Source organism: Odocoileus virginianus, unplaced genomic scaffold (assembly GCF_023699985.2).
Source record: "Odocoileus virginianus isolate 20LAN1187 ecotype Illinois unplaced genomic scaffold, Ovbor_1.2 Unplaced_Scaffold_4, whole genome shotgun sequence".
Taxonomy (NCBI): Eukaryota; Metazoa; Chordata; class Mammalia; order Artiodactyla; family Cervidae; genus Odocoileus; species Odocoileus virginianus.
This window is the reverse complement of record NW_027224266.1, coordinates 690,543-709,953: the sequence shown is the minus strand read 5'-3', so window position 1 is coordinate 709,953 and position 19,411 is coordinate 690,543. Positions and strand designations below refer to the sequence as shown.

Sequence of the window (19,411 nt, the reverse complement as noted above, 5' to 3'; positions counted from 1 at the left end):
ACATCTGTCCAAAGGCCGACTGCCCCCCTCCCCGACAAGAAGCAGGAGGTGAGAGCATTTATAGACAGAGTGGTGTGGGGGCACTAGATGTGGAAACAGTACAGTCATCTCTAACAGTCGTCTTCAAATTGGTCATCGGTATCATCTTGGTTGTTTTAGGTACAGTTAATCTTCAGTTCCGGGGTGCACTTGTTCCCATTTCTTTGCGGTCAGTTCTCAGAATTGTGGCAGCTCAAGTCCTGGGTACAGTCTGGTCATCATGTAGTTAACTTCTCCACCTGGGGTTTTGGTATCTATAAGACAGCTCACAGGATATGGCTCAGAATATTATCTACAGCCCTTGAGAAAGAACTAAAGGTCCTTGACTATGCTTAATGACTACATTATTATTATTTAGTCTCCTTAGACTGTTTTCCTTTGTTTCAGCATTTCTCACTTCTCTGATTAAACTTATTCTTTGACTAAAGTTTTCCACAGGCAAAAGGCAGGCAGAGAACAAGGTGGTCGGGGGAGGCAAGGACCATACCGTCCTGCTCCATTTCAGGCCCGCCTGCGTGGGCTGGGAGGAGGAGATTGGGTACAGGATGGCCTTAGCCGTGTGAAGGGCAGGGCAAAAAGGCAGCGGGGACAGGGCTCTGAGAAGGACCGAGCTGCACCACAGGACTTCCCTATCCTTGAACTGCTTTTACATCTTACATGTTCCCAGTGGACATCTCTCTGCAAAGAGCAAATGTCTGAGAGCCAGTTGGACCAAATGCCTTGTTATCCACTTGAATGAGCACCTGGAGAAAAACTTCAGAAAGTATTTTACCTGCTCTTTATCCTTGTTTCTTATATTTGATGCACAACTCAGTTATTGTGTGTGGGGGACCATCATGCCCTATCTTAGGCAGAGAACTCTCAATTTTGAAACCTCAGAAGATCAGTACTGTGCTTCATGAAAGTACTTGGTGCCATGTTGATGAGTGAAACCTCGGGTTGCCTTGGGAACAGAAATATCCTTCCTGTTACTATAAAAAGGAACCCAGTATCTGCAGTCGTGAAGCATCCTATATTTTGCTGATTCTTTATGGGGGGAAAAGTGCTCAAAAGGAAATGCTGTGTTTAAAAAAAACTTTGATCAAATATATAAGATTTCCTTTTAGTGCTGATCAGATCAAGAAAACCCACTTTTCAGATGCTTGTTGGATTTCATAGGCATCAGAGCTGCTCCATCCACCGCTCTTCTCCCCCCTTCCCCAGTCCCCCTGTGAGTGCAGGACGTTTGTTGTCATTTTATTGCCGTTGCCTCCATTTCAGATTCGCACTGTGGTTTCACTGTGCTGCCATCCAGGAAGGTGGCATTGGGGTAATTTGTTCCAAGTTGATTGTTACACAACCCTTATCACTTACTGTTAGTAATTTTAGCCACCATAGTCCTGCCTAGGGGAACAAATTGTCCCTGCTGATGCTGTCAAACACCTTTAAGATATTTATTATCTATTTTTGAGGAAGAATTTTAAAAATACAATGGATATTACTATAAGTTGCTGCAGTTTTAAACCAAATTGTCCAGATGGGAATCATGTTTATTCTGTATCATTTTCTAGATTTTTTTCATGCTATCGTGCATTGATGTGGGAAGAACTAAGCTGTATTCAGTGAGGAGGAGGCTTTTCTACTTTTCACCTGTAGCGCAACTTATTAGAGCAGGGTTTCTCAAACTTGACACTGCTGACATTTTAGGCTAGGTCATTCTTTCATGTGTATGTCAGGGCAGGCTGTGCTGTCCTGGGCGCTGTAGGATGGTCAGCAGCATCACAGGCCTCAACCCACTGGATGCCAGCAGTGTGCCTCCCCCATGTCATGATGGCCCAAAATGTCTCTGAACACCATCAAGTGTTTCTTGGAAGACGCAATCACCTCTGGTTCAGACCCACTGTACTCGAGTCTAAGAATTGTTTAGTGTGCTGTTTTTAAAGGCAGTGGTCACATAAGCTCTGGTCTGGGCTCAGCTGTGATAGAAATGTATGTAGTGACCTTTAAGTGTGACAGTCTGGCTAATTTAAAATAATGTGAATCCAGAACTGGGTTGCCGTGATGGGCTGGCATATTGTTTTTCTTTGGTGATAGTATTTGCAAGATTTGAAAGTACACATATTATCAGTTTTTATATTCCTGTGATGAGAAAGGAGAGAAACAGTGACAGCCACAACAGGTAAAGTGGCCATGCTCAGGCACAGCTGTGGTGCACAAAAGGGCGTTTGTCATGCGTTGTTTTGAATGGCAGGAGCCTTTCCCGTGGAACAACCCAAAGAGAAGCCTGCACAGAGCCATGAACCTTCAGACTTCACTTCTGAAGGCCTTGTGGCTTTACTCTGCAAAAATCATTCTCAGAAATGAGAAGTGAGATTCACAATTTGCCTTTTCTCTTGTCAATCTGTAATCTTAATCTTTTCCCTTACAATCTGTAGTCTTACTGTTTTCAAAATAAACTTTTGCCCACCAAGGCCCCCTCCCTGAGGACAGCCCCTCCTTCCCAGGCTGCCTGCTTCTCCTCAGTCCCCTCAGTAGGCTTCAAACCTACTGAATAACTATAACTTTAAGATTTATGTGGTTTTTGTTTTTCCAAAGAGGTATTTAGATGGGGTGAAGTGGGGTAAATTTAATTAGCAAGCTGAAGATCTCTGCAAGGCTGTGTAGAAAGGCATGCCAGACTGCCCTGAATGACATGGAGTGGGGGCACACATTTTTGTCTGTCCTCGCAATTTAAAAACAGCCTATTTGAGTCAGGAAGCTGTTTCCGCCTCAAGGCCTTGAAGTGCCCTTGAAGATCGTCCTTGTTTAAGGATGCCAGATGCAGGGCCTGTACTTTGGGGCAGGGCCGAGCAATCCTGCTGGGTATGCTTTTCTTGGAGAAAAGGAATGGGAGATTATTACAGCTTTCAAATTTCTTGATATGTCTTCAAATTGTTTGCAATGCAAAGAGTGATTGTTTTTCTAACCTCTTTATTTACCCTTTGCATTTTGTTTTAAAACGCATCTTTTTGGAGCTGCACACCCAAGCACCACACTGAGGCCTCCAATTCAGTTCTGCTGGCCTGTCACTGGCCCCTGGATGCACTGGTGTAACTGGGGCCATCTCCAAGCTGGGGCTCAGCTGCCCAGGGCTGAGACTGGGAATAGATGGGTCTACAGCAGGAGAGTTCACCTTGGATGCTTGAGTTGCTCAGCAGTGGTCAAGGTGCAGGTCTGAAGCCTACTGAGGTGACCGTAGGGAAGCAGATGGCCTGGGAACAAAGGGCTGTCCTTAGGGAGGGGTCCTGAAGGCTCTTGCCAACCCTGTTAACAGGGAGGGTGGACAGACTGCTATCACCCGGCACGTGTCGCTGTGAGAGGCAGGAAACAAGGAAGGACAGAATGAGGGAGTTTTCTGGTGCCTCACTCATGCTCAAGGACACAGCTCTTCCCACCATAGGAACCCAGGATCGGATGGGTACCTGGGTCCTGAGTGGCATGAAGATGGGCCAGCAGGGTCTCCAGTGCCCCTTTGGGATCCTTTGCACACCTTTTATGGTCATCGTCATGAAACACACACACCACCCTGAAGAGAAAATCAAATGGCAGTACTAATAATGAGAATGCTGCAGTTTATTTCTCGTTACCAGCTTTTACCTGCTGGATTCTGTCCACATCTTCAAAGAGACATTTTTCAGTGTCTTGTACTTTGTTGCTGAAAAAAGCAAATAAGAAGAGTTATTTTTTCCCCCTTTGTCTCGCACTCTTTGCAGATATCCAAGGCCTTTCTGAGTCCACATTGTAAACAACCACGTCCCCTGTGGTGTGCAGCCCTAGAACCCACCTCTCCCAACCACTGAAGGACAGCCCTGGGTTAGGGTTAGAAATGGTGATGCCTGACCTTTATTGAGCACAGCAGGCAGTGTTCTGAGCAGTGCGCATGTGTGTGAATGTGTGTCTGTGTCTCTTTCTCCTGCCCCCTCCCTATCCCCGCTTCCCTCCTCTCCCCCTCCGTAACCCTCTCCCCTGATGCTCCAAGTTCTCTGTGAGAGTGGAACCTGTACTCAGCTGGCTCCAGAGTGCTCACTGGCTCCCAGCTTCTTCTCCATCCTTGCTGGGGCTTTTCAGAAGGCCATTCTGTCTTCACATTGAGCCTTACCCCTTGATTGGAACAGGCCAACCTTGGATGCTCATGGCAAAGCGCCCTGTGTCAGAGCTTCTCCATCTCTAAAGGACCCTGAGGGCAACCTCAGTCCCCTGGCCCTGTGTGCCCCGTCTGTAATAGAAGCGTCTAGGTGCGCTCTGTGGTCCGTGTTCGCTCTTTTCTAGTGCCAACCCCTGTTTCTGTGTTTGTTGCTCATCACCCTGGAAAGGATAGGTGTCCACAGGCCTGTCGCTGTAGACAGCTGTGTGTTGATGAGAGGCACACAGAGCAGGGCAGCCTGCAGGCAGAGACGCTGGGAGTGTGGGCGTCAGTGCAGAGCCACCCAGCGGCCTTGGCGGGCCCTGAGCTTGGCTGGCAAAGGGGGGAGAATACTCTATTCAAAATATGAAATATGCCTCTTCGGCATAGGATTATTTTGAGAAACTACAGACGGCTGAGAAGCTCTGAGAGTGGTCCTTTTGTAAGGGAAATCGGTATTTATAAAGGAAATTAACATTAGGAAGAGGGGGCCTATACTAGGAAGATGGCTTTTACTGCGGATTTGGATGACTTTTAAACCTGGGAGACTTATCTGCGTTGCAGGGCAACCTGTGTTTACCAAACATTTCCTCCTCTCACCTTCCATGAATTCCACCTCTCACACACATCTTTTTTTCTGGTATTTAGCTGCAGGTGGTATTTGAGGTAGTGGTTTGGGCCATCCTGGAGAGTGTAATTGGTTTCCTGAGAATCTCCTATATATACATGACATATATATTTAAGAAACTTCTGCTTAGGGCATGCCTGGTGGCCTAGTGTTTAAGAATCAGCTTGCCAATGCAGGGGACACGAGTTTGGTCCCGGGTCTGGAAAGACCCCACGTGCCGAGGGGCAGCTGGGCCTGTGCACCACAGATACTGAGCCAGTGCCCTGGAGAGCCCTTGAGCTGCAACTCCAAAGCCTGCACGCCCTAGAGCCTGTGTTCCGCAAGGAAAGCCACCGCAGTGAGAAGCGCATGCACAGCTACAAAGACCCAACACAACCGAAAAGAAATCAATCTTAAAAAAAAGTTCCATCTGTATTACAGGGGGTCCCAGCCAAGAACTCAGAAGGGTGGAGGGGAAATTATGCAGGTTTCATTTAGCTAGCAAGTCATATTGCAAACAGTGGGTCCTTTTGAAATGATACAAACGTGTATTAAATTTATTGTAGAAACACAGGAGTCCAGGGGCCTCCCAGATGAGGAGCCAGGGTAGGAGGGAAGTTTCTGCACTGCAGTGCTCAGTAGATCATTAATCAAATTGAATTTTTCTAGCTCCTCATTCTCTTCTTTTAGCTACCTTTGACTTTGTTCACCTCACCTTTCAAATGAATTGTCAGCTCAGCAGAGGAGAGGAAATCTTAGAATGTAAACTGGGACCTCGTCAAAAGTTGCAGCAGGTCTCTTGGAATTTTATGGGGTTCATTGGGAGATGGGAGTATGCAGAGCTTCATATTCCATGGTCTGGGGCCTGGACCCAGTGCATGACTCCCATGACTTGTTTGGTCTGTGTTCTCATATATCATCAGGGGAAGGGAGCCAACTGTGGCTCCTCCTGCTGCCAAGCATTTTCACAGCACGCCCACCCCCCAACACACCCTGTAACCTTGGGAAGTAGGTAGTAATGATCCTGATTTATATAGAAGAGGAGCCCAAAGCTCTGAGAGGTAAAGGGATTACTCAGAGTCCCTTGACTGGGGTGCTATTGGAAGGGCCACGCAGATGGAACCTGGAAGAAGCCCCCAGGACTGAGCTCCGTATGAATGGGGAAGTGATACAAATGAGATCGCTCCTCTGATGGCTGTAGAAGAGCCAGGCCTTTTGGACAGTGAGTAGCTGAGATCTGCTGTAGGGTGGAGACAGTTAAAGGCATGAGAAAGGCAGGTAACAAGACCCTGGAAGAGAAGGTGTCAAGGCAGAGTCTTGAACTGGCTGTGTAGACCCCTTCTCTCCTGAATCACCACGTGCTCTTTAAGAGCCCTGCAGCTTGAGCCAGTCCCTGGGCCTTTGCTGGTGTCTTTGGTTCCACACCAGCCCTGCTGAGGCTCACCTCCTGTCTCCCATGCTGCCCTTGGAGTTCCCTCACCCCTTCACGGAGCCACACTGAGAGTGCAGTTGCCCAGGAGATCCAGGCCTGTTCTTTGCAGCCTTGAGCACTAGTGATATATGGCAGGTCAGCCAGCACGGAATTTTTTCTCTTCTATGTGTTGTTGCAGTTGTAGTGTTAGAAATAGGTATCTTACACTAAAGTGCACACCTTTCAAGTGTACCATCAGGTAAATTTTAACCAGTGCATACATTTTCCTTCCCCAGTCCCCTCTCCCCCTCAATTAGCACAGTAGTCCTCTAACAGTCAGGGGCCCAGCCTGCCAGGGAGGTCGTGGGGGCAAGCTGCAGACACTAGATTTGAAAGCAGGGTTTAAAGATCAGGGGAATCAGGGACTTGTTCCGGACTGCGTAGTCGCCTTACCACCTCCTTTGTAAATCCTGGTAGGAAAAGCTACTCAGTTTCTGGACACCTAGATCCCTAGGTCAGTGCTCTTTCCTTCAGGTGGCCTTCCCTCTCAGTGATGAGTTGATGCCCATCAGCTTGGGAGTCAGCCAGATTGGCCTCAAATCCAAGCTCTGCCACGTAGCAGCTGTGACTTTGGACAGAAGTCTTAACCCCAGGGAGAGTCTCACTTTCTCCATCTTGGAGCACATGATGTCAGGCAGGAGATACGTGCTTAATAAATGGTACCTTTAGAAGAAGCCAGGCTAGCCTGCTAACCTGTGTACAGTTGGTCATACTGGGTGCAGTTGAATTTTATAACTTGGCGTGGTATGTTTTCATTTGGTTATGGGAGCTTGAGTTGCTGTAGCAGGAGTTCCTAGGCTGGCTGCTTAGGGGTGTGTGAGTATAACTAGGCAATCTACCCTTGAGATGGTGAAGAACAGCATCATCACATACCGCCTTCACAATTAGTGTTTGTGAAATGTCATCTGTGTATTCTTTTTTTAGTAGGAAGTTACTTGTCCTACTAGAGATAAGATCTAATTTCTGCTGAGTTACCAGAAGGGGAATGCCAGCATGTGTAGACACAAGTAATGATTGGTGACTGAGAAGTCAAAGGCATGTATACATGTTCCCAGTATAATTTGTATAGGAAAGGAATGCTTACTGTGGTTTTAGACTGGCAGCATAGTACACACTCTGTCTCATCACCTGTGTTAGGAAAGGTAGTATGGTTGGTCCTATGGGCAGGAGACCTCATTAACAGAGGAGGGAGAGCTGTAACTAGGAACAGGCAGGCTAGCTGCCTAACTAGGGCAACACAGACTAGCTGAAATCATTGTGCTCCCGCTGTGTCCCAACTATGGTTAATCAGTGCTGGTGATCTTTCATTACATCCTCACTGTGAGAGAGGCACTACTGTTTCTCCATCTTACAGAAGAGGAAACCTAGGGCAGTTGCTGTAGGACTTTGCTGTTGTGCCTTCCTTCTTCCAGTAAGCCTAGGAGATTGGTGTGGATTGGGGACAATTATATACCAGGTTCCTGGTTCCAGGGCAAGAATGATGCGTCTTGAGATCCATTATTGTTTGACCTTTATGACAAAGTGCTGTACTCTGTGATTGCTTGGACTTGACCCAATTCTACACTTTAAAAAGCAAAAAAAAAAAAAAAAAAAACCAAAAAAAGGCCCTTCTCTTAGCTGTGCAGTTGTGATTTAAGAAAATCATTTAGGAAGCATTTAAGTCATTTAGTAATCCTCTTACAACATTTACATTTTGGGGGAAATTTTAATTCAGATGTTCTAAAGGAAACTGCTAGAAATTTAGCATATTTTATAAAAACATAATAGCAGTGTAAATCTGTATATATTCTTACTTCTTATATTCTCTATTTCCCCACTTTTCAAGGACTTTTTGGTATCTCTATACATTTTTTAAAAATGTATTTTGATACCTTGATATGTACACCTCCATCCTATAGTAGTCAGTAGCTATTGAACGTAAATGCTAGTTCCAGGCCTGCCTCTCTTTGAAGTATTAATATAAATTATGACATCATCCTTGAAAGAGTCATATTGGCAGTAACAAATTTGGTGGCCACAGTGTAATACAGACTTTTTCACTGCAGTGAAAAGAGAATTTAAGCCAATTCAAAAGGTTATAGCTGGTAAGGAATGGAGTAGATCAGTGGTTCTCAAAGGAGACCTGATCACCTGAAAACTGTTAGAAATTATGGGGGAAGCTGCCTTCCTTTCTTTACCTTTGAATTTCCTGAACAGATCCAGCAAAATAATGGCTACAAAGATATTTTTAAATGTTCCTTATTTTTATAGACACTTCTGATACTTGGTTTAATGCTCTACAAAAGGGGAGGTTTCCATCAAAGGGACATAATGTTCATGGCCCCTCACTTAGTAAATATTTGAGTACCATGTGCAAGGTCTTGGGGCTCGAAGGGCAAGGGGCAGATGAATAGGCCCAGAGAGTAGTGTGGGGGGCAGTAACAGTCATGGCAGACACTGTGTGTAGGAGAGTGGAGGCAGATGGCCGATTGTTCCTTCTGCAGACATGATTTGGGACCCACTCTTTGAGCCCCACACTTAGCTGGGCTCTGGACATCCAGAGAGGAGCTGGAGGCAGGGCCTTGCCCTGTAGAATCAGCCTAGTCTAGTGGAACAGCAGCTCTTGAGGTATGGGCCCTGGACACCCTTCTCTGACGGGCCCTAGGCCCACTCCATGAAACCCTGGGAGTGCCATCCAGCACTCTGGGTTCACAAGCCCTCCAAGTGGTTCCAGTCTACGCTGCAGTGGGAAGAGCAGCAAGCTAGGAACAGTGTCAGTCCTTCTGAACAGAAGCATCACATGGGAGCTCTTAGAGCACCAGCACCCTGGCCACACCTGAGCCGACAAGGCCAGTCTCTGGGAGCAAAGCACAGGCACCCATAGTTGTTAGAGCTCCCAGGTGTTGGCCTGTGTGGCCACAGTTGAGGACCAGTGGTCTCCATGACCTGAGACAGATCATCACAGCACAAGCGAGTCACCACCAAGTTGTTGGTGCGTCCCTGCCTGCCAGTCCACAGAGGGGTGGGCCCCCCAAAGGAGGGACTGGCAAACATGGGGCTTCCTATTTGATGAGCTCTTCACTCCTGAGTTCCTTCCTTTTGTCTGGTCATTGTAATTGCACAGACGTGAGCTGTGATTAGGAAGATTACTTTAAAATTCACTTAATGCAGTCAATTTTTAAAAGTCGAACACAGCTGGCTTCACTTAAAAACTTTGCATTTCGATAATGGTTATTACATACCATGAATAATTGACTAAATCAGTTCATTGATATTCTAGGGAGAGAGTGCCTGAGGCTAATAAAATACATTTTTAAATTAGTTTTTTTTTAAATGTGTTGCCACAGCCCAAGGATAATGGGAAGTTACTCTAAGCAAGAGCAGGTCAGTGAAGTATGAAATTTTATGCTCGTCTGATCACAAAAAATAGTTGTTTGTCTGTTCAGGATCCCTGTTTGATTCTTATTTCCTCTGGGGGTGAATTGCCCAGGGAAAGGCCTCAGTTTCAAGGGTGCACACTACCTGAGTGTCATCACCCGAGGAAGCATTACTGCATCAAGAATGAGGCAGAAGTGACTCTGGCAGGGCTATCCCTTGTCCTTCTGGGAAGGTGTCACCTGCTCCCTCTTTGTCTTTGGGTCCCTCCCGGGGTTTTACACTTGAGCAAGTGTGCTACAGTCCATGGGGTCGCAAACAGTCAGACACAACTGAGCGACTAAACTAGATTTTAAAAGGCTTTCTACTTTGAGGTTATTGTAGATTCACATGCAGTTGTAAACAGTACTACAGAGAGACCCAGTGGACCCTTCACCCAGTTTCCCCTGTGGTACTAACTCTGAATAGCAAGGAGAGATAAGAAAACCTTCCTCAGTGATCAATGCAAAGAAATAGAGGAAAACAATAGAATGGGAAAGACCAGAGATCTCTTCAAGAAAATCAGAGATACCAAGGGAACATTTCATGCAAAGATGGGCACAATAAAGGACAGAAACAGTATGGACCTAAAAGAAGCAGAAGATATTAAGAAGAGGTAGCAAGAATACACAGAAGAACTATACAAAAAAGATCTTAATGACCCAGATAACCACAATGGTATGATTACTCATCTAGAGCCAGACATCCTGGAGTGTGAAATCAAATGGGCCTTAGGAAACACCACTACGAACAAAGCTAGTGGAGGTGATGGAATTCCAGTTGAGCTATTTCAAATCCTAAGAGATGATGCTGTGAAAATGCTGCACTCAATATGCCAGCAAATTTGGAAAACTCAGCAGTGGCCATAGGACTGGAAAAGTTCAGTTTTCATTCCAATCCCAAAGAAAGGCAATGCCAAAGAATGTTCAAACTACCACACAGTTACACTCATCTCACACACTAGTAAAGTAATGCTCAAAATTCTTCAAGCCAGGCTTCAACAGTATGTGAATCGTGAACTTCCAGATGTTCAAGCTGGATTTAGAAAAGGCAGAGGAACCAGAGATCAAATTGCCAATATCTGCTGGATCATAGAAAAAGCAAGAGAGTTTCAGAAAAACATCTACTTCTGCTTTATTGACTATGCTAAAGCCTTTGTGTGGATCACAACAAACTGGAAAATTCTTAAAGAGATGGAAATACCAGACCACATTACCTGCCTCCTGAGAAGTCTGTATACAGGTCAAGAAGCAACATTTAGAACTGGACATGGAACAACAGACTGGTTCCAAATTGGGGAAAGGAGTACATCAAGGCTGTATATTGTCACCCTGCTTATTTAACTTATATGCAGAGTACATCATGTGAAATGCCAGGCTGGATGAAGCACAAGCTGGAATCAAGATTGCTGGGAGAAATATCAACAACCTCAGATATGCAAATGTTGCTGCTGCTGCTAAGTCACTTCAGTCATGTCTGACTCTGTGCAACCCCATAAATGGCAGCCCACCAGGCTCTCCTGTCCCTGGGATTCTCCAGGCAAGAACACTGGAGTGGGTTGCCATTTCCTTCTCCAATGCATGAAAGTGAAAAGCGAAAGTGAAGTCGCTCAGTTGTGTCCAACTCTTAGCGACCCTATGGACTGCAGCCCACAAGGCTCCTCCATCCATGTGATTTTCCAGGCAAGAGTATTGGAGTGGGGTGTCATTGCCTTCTCCAATATGCAGATGACACCACCCTTATGGCAGAAAGCGAAGAGGAACTAAAGAGCCTCCTGATGAAAGTGAAAGAGGAGAGTGAAAAAACTGGCTTAAAACTCAACATTCAAAAAACAAAGATCATGGCATCCTGTCCCACCACTTCATGGGGGAGTCCCATCACTTCCAAATAGATGGGGAAACAATGGAAACAGTGACAGACTTTATTTTCTTGGGTTCCAAAATCACTGCAGATGGTGAACTGCAGCCATGAAATTAAGACACTTGCTCCTTGGAAGAAAAGCTGTGACCAACCTAGACAGCATATTAAAAAGCAGAGACATTACTTTGCCAACAAAGGTCCGTCTAGTCAAAGCTATGGTTTTTCCAGTAGTCATGTGTGGATGTGAGAGTTGGACCATAAAGAAAACTGAGCACCAAAAATTTGATGCTTTTGAACTGTGGTGTTGGAGAAGACTCTTGAGAGTCCCTTGGACTGCAAGAGATCCAACCAGTCCATCCTAAAGGAAATCAGTCCTGAATATTCATTGGAAGGACTGATGCTGAAGCTGAAACTCCAATACTTTGGCCACCTGATGCGAAAGAACTGACTCATTAGAAAAGACCCTGATGCTGGGAAAGACTGAAGGCAGGAGGAGAAGGGGACAACAGAAGATGAGATGGTTGGATGGCATCACCGACTCAATGGACATGAGTTTGAGCAAGCTCCAGGAGTTGGTGATGGACAGGGAAGCCTGGCGTGCTGCAGTCCATGGGGTCACAAAGAGTCAGACACGACTGAGCAACTGAACTGAACTAACTCTCAGTACTATAGTAGGTCTCAAAGCTTAGGGTTGCTGACCCTGGCTCAAGTCATCACTGCCAATGCAGGAGACTCAGGTTCAGTCCCTGGGTTGGGAAATCCCCTGGAGAAGGGAGTGGCAACCCACTCCAGTATTCTTGCCTGGGAAAGCCCAGGAACAGAGGAACCTGGCGAACTTCAGTCCCTGAGTTTGCAAAGAGTTGGACACAACTAAACACACAGACACACACATACAGACACACGCACACCCATGTCTTTAGTGGAAATCTCCTGTTGGTGTTAGCATTCATGTATTAAGGTCACTTGCCCTGGGCCTGTGAATCATAGTCTACCTTGACTTCTCAGGCTGTGTTGCTGCAGTGGTGCTAACTGGTCAGGTCCACGCCCCCAAACACATAGAGGTTTGTGCTGTACCCCTTCATCCTTTGGGTGGAACCTCTTGGCAGAGGTCCCCAGAGGTTCATCAGGGATCACAAGGTGGAAATGGAGATATAATTATTTGGCTTTTCCTCAAATGGATGTTCTAGAAATGATTGCTTGACAGTTCTTTTAATCAAGAGAGGCAGATGCTATGTAGAAGAATGATGCCTTACTCACCCAGAAAAACTATTGGATGCTGAATTCTTCTTCATTTGTGTGTGTCCCAGGGCAGTTACGTGTGAATCATGAGTGAGCCTTGAGGTTCCTGGTTCACCGTTTTTTAGTACAGTGGCTGACAGCCTCATGTGGCTAGTGAATGCCTGAAACAGGCCCAGTGTGATGGAGAAACAGAATTGTTAATTGCATTTAATCTTGATTATCTTAAACAGAGAAGAATGGCTTGTCGCTGCCATGTGAGAGCATATAGAGATTCTGGGTTACCCACCTTGGACTGAGTCATTTCATTCCCCTCAGTGGGACCCAAGCAAAATTGCATGGCACGGCTGCCCCCGGGGTCATCTAGCTACCCCCTTTCGCCACACAGCATCCAAATATTTCCAAACCATCAGTTTGAAGAGGAAGCAAATACTTAGCACATCTGTTCACAGCTGGCCAGTGCCCAGCTCACAGTAGTGCTTAATCTGTACTTCTCTAATGAGTTGGTCTTGCACTTCTCTCTGAATTTGCATGCGCATTCTTGGGACAAGGATAGAACTTGTTCCTTGTGTATAATAGAGTCTCAGAAAGTCATGAAGCATTCGTTCATTGGTGCTGAGATCGAGCTATTACGTTTCCTCTTTTGCCACATGAGAAAGCAGTGATTAAGAGTGTGAGTCCTGGAGTCAGGTTCTTAGGTTGGAATCTGCATCTCCACTTTCTGATGGTGTAACCTTGAACAAGTTAACCTCTGTGTACCTTTTTTGTACCTGTAAGATGAGGGTCATAATAGTACCTCTGTCATCACGGGGTGATTGGGCCAAGTAAATTCAAGCAATGGACTTGGTTCGTACATTGTAGCCTCCTGTTAGGACGAAGCAGGTCATGACTATGAGCCTGATAATGAAGATTTTCTGAAAAATGATTTGAGGGTGTGACTCTTACAAGTGCCCACAAGGGGGCAGCCTAAAATCACACATATCTCTGCAACAGACATCCTTCTGTTGGTAAAGCCTTAAGGTATCAGGCCAATTCAAATGTGCTTGGCCCTTTTCCCTCAGTTTTTCTCTTTTTCTTCTGTTCAAAGTACACATTCAGTGGTTCTCAGTCTGTATCTTAGATCTGGAGGGTGACAGGTCATGCCTGAGCTGGTAAGTAGATGTGGATGCTGTTGCCAGCATCTGTCCAGGGATCGTTGGCTTCTCTTTGTAGCTTTTCACACAGAACAAATCCTTATTAATCAAATGCTTAAGGCAGAGACTAGAGTTTGAAAATGTTTAGAGAATCATGGAGAAATCTGGTTTTCTCTCCCCGCTACCCTACCACTGACCACATGCCTGTCTTTGAGTGTTGTGTATGCACCTTGAGGCTTGTGGGGGTAGGGTGTGGCCCAAGTGGGTTGACCCAGAGATGCAGACCCGCCCCTGGCTCAGTAGGCCCTCACTCCCTGCAGGGAGACAGTCCTCTGCAGCTAAGCAGAATGAAATTAGGGTTCTGAAAGTAATGTGGGGGCACAGAGCTTCGTGGATATGGGAAACTGTGGGTTCTTGAAGGTGGGTGGGGTTCATACAGGTTCAGGGGATGTAAGGGAAGGGGAGAGCAGCACTGATGAGCTGAGAAGATGGGCATTTAAATTCTTGATGCTGTTCATGTCGTCGGTACCATCGTAGTTCAGTTCAGTTCAGTCGCTCGGTTGTGTCTGACTCTTTGTGACCCCATGGACTGTAGCACGCCAGGCTTCCCTGTCCTTCACCAACTCCCAGAACTTGCTCAAACTCATGTCCATTGAGCCGGTGATGCCATTAATCATTAATTGTAATGATTAAGAGTTGACAAAAACCAAAGGAACTTATTTACAAAACAGAAATAAACTCACAGACATAGAAAACAAACTTATCATTACTAAAAGAGGAAAGGGGGATAGAGGTAAAATAGGAATTTGTGATTAACATACATACACTACTATATATAAAATAATCAACAAGGACCTACTATATAGCACAAGGAACTATACTCAGTATCTTGTAATAACCTATAATGGAAAAGAATATGAAGCAACATATATATGTATGTATGTGTGTCTGTAACTGAACCACTTTGCTGTACACTTGAAGTGACACACAACACTGGAAGTAACTATACTTCAATTTTTTTTTTTAATGGGAAGTGGCACTTGGGTTGATTTTCCAAGACTTCTCTCTTAAGCTTTAATATCCCTGCTTCATAATCCAGGCTGCAAAATTAGATGCTTGTGGGGAATTGTGACAACCCAGAGCTTATCACATCCATCCTTATCCGCATTCCTGCTGCTGCTCTGCGGTCCAAGCCTCCAGGCCTCTCTCCTGGGCAGTGGAAGGCACACCCCTGAAAGGCGCATATTGTGGAGTCAGCTGTGATATTACCACAGAGGAGACCCAGGTGCTGGGCACATCAGTCCGGTTATAGCACTAAAGCCAATTTCTCCAGAATGTGGTCCTTGACCACTGTGTAAGTAATGCTCATGAATGATCAGTTGTGAGCAAGTGCAGTAAAGTATTTTTAATCCTAAAACAACTGCAAAGATCATTTCATCTTTGCTTCAGAAAGCCCTCTAGGGTCCTGTAGAAGATGAGTGGAGATGCAGAGCTCCTGGGATGTTTCCTGGACGTTTTAGGGGGGAATTGCCATTTGTTCAATTTTATTTCTTGTACTAATAATAAAACAAAATGAAATAACAAGTAAACAGGAGTGCATTATATTCCTTCTTTGTGATTCTAAAATGCTAAGATTGACATGGGGACAGACTTAGTAGATCCAAAATCAAACTTGAGTGTTACTTTTTTCCAGCTCAGTTATACATGCCCCTCAGCAGTTGTCTTCTTGCAGAAAGTCGAATGTTCACTAATAATAATAATCTGTGTAATAATTGTGTCTTCTTTTGTTCATCTGCCTTCCCCTGGGAGCTGGACCAGGGGAAGCCTGGTAGGCTTTTCTGCATGTTGCCAAGCCTGTCGCTTATTGAGCTTTCTGACTCCTCTGGGGCCTGGCCTGGAGCCAGAGAACTAGGAGGAAGGTTAGTTCTCCAGGGCTGGCCTGGGGCCACTCCAGCCCAACTTGGTGGGTGAGCGTTACAGCCACCGCTACCACTCTGCGGGTGAAGTGATGTTGATGCTGATGTGTGCATGTGACCAGACACAGGGTGTGGCCCCAGCACCTCCTGGCACTCAGCAGATGGGGAGAGTGAAGTCTTTGATTGTGTTTTCTCTCTTGTAGCCATGGAGGGATTTTTAAAATCCGATGAGAGACAACGACTAGCTAAAGAAAGACGAGAAGAAAGAGAAAAATGTCTTGGTAAGTTGTGCACTTTGGCTGTTTAGGTCCAAGGGAGTAGAGATGTGATGGTGTCTTTTCTCAGGACTCTTAGAAATTTGTGACTAAATGAGAAAAGAACTGGGACAGTTGTTAGGTCAACGTGGAAAACTGGGAGCAAACCATCACTACCACTGGCCTGTTCACAGCTATTATGTAATTCTCAGGGCGGTTGATTTACTCAGTGAGCACGTGTTGAAGCTCTGTTACTGGCACGGCACTACAGCTGTGGGTAGGGTGCTGAATAACGAGAGATATTCTCTGCACACCATGCCCCTCTTCAGGCAACTTCTCCCCAGGGCAGCTGAAGGGCCACCCTTGGAGGAACAGAGGAAATTGACACAGAAGGCCATTTCTATGTTAGGACAGGGAACCAATTGGGAAAGGCTGTCCTATTGGGAAAGGCTGTCCTACCTTGTAGGCTGTGGACAGAAGCATCAGGGCTGTTCCCCACAGGGTGCCACAGGTAGGTAGAGTGGCTTCCCTAGGGCACTGAGACAGAAGAGGAAATTTTGAATCCTTCTCCTCCTCCTGGTCACCTCAGACATTGCGTCCTCCAGGGAACCCTTGCCTGCTAGGCCAGGTGGAGTTAAGGCCCCTTAGTAAATGTCTCAAGAGGGAAGACAGTCCTGTTCATCCTCTTCTGTTTACTTTCACCCAGTTCAGCATCTGGTATGCAGTGTATGTACAGCTGATGTATCCTGAATGAAGATACCCTGATAGCTCTCGTTTCTCAATCCCCCATGTGGCCTAGCCAATGGGACAAGTCTGACTTGATGTGATGACAGACAGAGCTCCCACGTGTAGGGGCAGTGACTGTCTACTTTCTCTGCATTGTCTCATTCAGTCTCCACAACACTGTGATGTTGCACATCCCCACTTCACAGAGGAGGAAACTGAGGCAGACAGAGGACGAGGTTAATAGGCCTGGGGTCACCCAGCTAGTGGTGGAGGTGCCAGAACCCTTCCTCTCAGTTCAGTCTCACTTCTGCATTGTTGGTATTAAGCCAAATGGCATGGGGTGCTCTGGTAACGACACCTTTTTTCTGCCTTCCTTCCCCCAGCTGCCCGGGAGCAGCAAATCCTGGAAAAACAGAAGAGAGCCAAGCTCCAGTATGAAAAGCAAATTGAGGAGCGATGGAAGAAGCTGGAAGAGCAGCGGCAGCGAGAGGAGCAGAAGAGGGCAGCTGTGGAGGAGAAGAGGAAGCAGAAGCTCCGGGAGGAGGAAGTGAGGGCCGGAACAGGAACACAGAGAGATCCACTCAACTTAGCAGTTTATTTGCTGTGTGACCTCAGATAAGCTGGTTGGCCTCTCTGGGCCTTAATTTCTTTGTCTCTGAAGTGAAGGGGGTGGACTTGGTGGACTCCAAGACCTCTTTCAGATGTCTTCTCTGACGCTAAGACTCAGAGGGGATTATGGGTGGGAACTGAGTGACATCCACCTGGGGGTTACTCGAGGCATCCATGCTTCTGGGGCAGACACGACGCTGGAGGAAGGGCTGTGAGTGTAGAGGGTAATGTGACCTTGTAGTCACTGCTGGAAAATCAAATAGTCTACCTTCCAATACAAACATGCTAGTCTATTTATATTTTAATGCAGGTTCTTGTTTTAATCATCCTTTCTCTCTAGTTATGTTTAAAAAAAGAAATGGAATGTAATTACCTGACAGAGTCCTTTATTACTAAACTTTGAAAGTATATTTAGAAAGCATATTTGGGATATAGATTTTCTTAACAAGTATATTTTAAGAGTATAATCATAGCCTTGTATCAGGTGATGATCATTTTTTATTCATAAGGTATAGTGACTCATCATTTAGTGTGAACAATATAAAGGTTTGTTAATTGCCAGTACTGTAAGATAGAGTGAAAGGTGGAAGTGTTAGTTGCTCAGTCATGTCTGACTCTTGGCGACCCCATGGACTGTAGCCCACCAGGCTCCTCTGTCCATGGGATTCTCCAGGCAAGAATACTGGAGTGGGTAGCCATTCCCTTCTCCAGGAGATCTTCCTGACTCAGGGATCAAACCCGGGTCTCCTGCATTGCAGGCAGATTCTTTACCATCTGAGCCACCAGGGAAACCTATAAGATACAGAGATATTGGTATAAATTCAGTATTCCTTTTAAATTTCTGAATTATCACTGTCTTTACCCTTTGGTCTTTTTTTAACTTAAAAAAAAACCCCACAATTGTGCACACATACACACAGCTAGAACCGTCTTTGCCCACAATGGACAGGCTTAAGTGGCAACTTCTTTGTTCCTCTTAGCGAATGGAGGCCTGAGGCAAGGTCTTAGTCACAGTTCACTGTTGCTGTCTCAGCCAGATCCCTATGTGCCTTTCCAAGCTCCTGGTGCAAATCCCAGCTCTCCCACTTAAGCAGCCAGCAGCCAAGGCCAAGTCCCACAGCCCCTCTAAGAACTCATTCTTCTCAGCCCAGAACAGAGAGATAGTCACAGGAGTTAAAGAAGGTGACTTTTGTAAAAGTGCCAGCAAAGCACTAGCACAGAGTAACTGCTCCCTTTGCTGACCTTCGCTGAAGCACGGTCAAGAGAGAGCTACCCAGAAAAGATGATGGCACAGGGTGTGGGGATCAAGAGAGAAGCCACAGTGAGCTGGGCTGTTTCAGTGACCAGGACGGACCTCTTCTTTCCCAGCCTGGGTGTTTGTCTTGAGTTGCTAGACTCGCCCCTTTCTTCCCACCCTCCCATCCTTGACTCACAGCTGGTCTCCTTCCTCCCTGCTCCCTCCACTTCCACTCCTGACCCCCTGCGGGACTGCTGATTGCAGGGAATGCTTGTCACTGCCATTTCCAGGAAAGGGTGCCTCAAAGACACAGGAGACACTTCCTCAGCCTCCACCACACCTGACAGTGCCACACAGGTCCACCTCTGAGGCATTCTGTACTTTGTTCTTTTATTGAACAACAGTGCCAGAGGCATTTTAAGTCAATCATTTTAAATCGGACTCCAGTCTCTTGCAGATGAGGGAATGTCATGCCAGCTGGTTAGTCCTGATGCAGCTGACTCACTAGTGGTTGTGCTTGGGCTAATTTCCTGTTTGCTTTGTCTGCCCCCGTTCACCCCTTACATGATGATGGTGGGCAATGGGGCAGGCTGCCTGCCTGTGGCCAGCAAATACACGCCAAGCTTGCAGCCCCTTCTCCCCAGACACAGCAGGGCAAGACTGAGAGCTGGGCCTCCCATGGATGCAGAGTAACCCGAGGAAGCAATGGGCTCCCTGCCCCACCTGTTCCTGCCCTTAGAGCCCCAGGAGACCTCAGTGGAGATCAGGGACTCTGCACATGCAGCCTGG

At 46.3% G+C, this 19,411-nt stretch overlaps 1 protein-coding gene across 19 annotated transcripts in view; it reads left to right on the top strand.

Moving 5' to 3' along the window:
- The window catches only part of MAP7D2 (MAP7 domain containing 2), a 98,841-nt gene that overhangs the window by 29,888 nt on the left and 49,542 nt on the right, over positions 1-19,411 (top strand). For all 19 annotated transcript variants that reach the window (XM_020914410.2, XM_020914413.2, XM_020914402.2 and 16 more), the window contains exons 2-3: positions 16,000-16,077; positions 17,160-17,323. In XM_020914410.2, the coding sequence (XP_020770069.2) occupies positions 16,000-16,077; positions 17,160-17,323 (242 nt within the window). The remainder of the gene's footprint in view (positions 1-15,999; positions 16,078-17,159; positions 17,324-19,411) is intronic.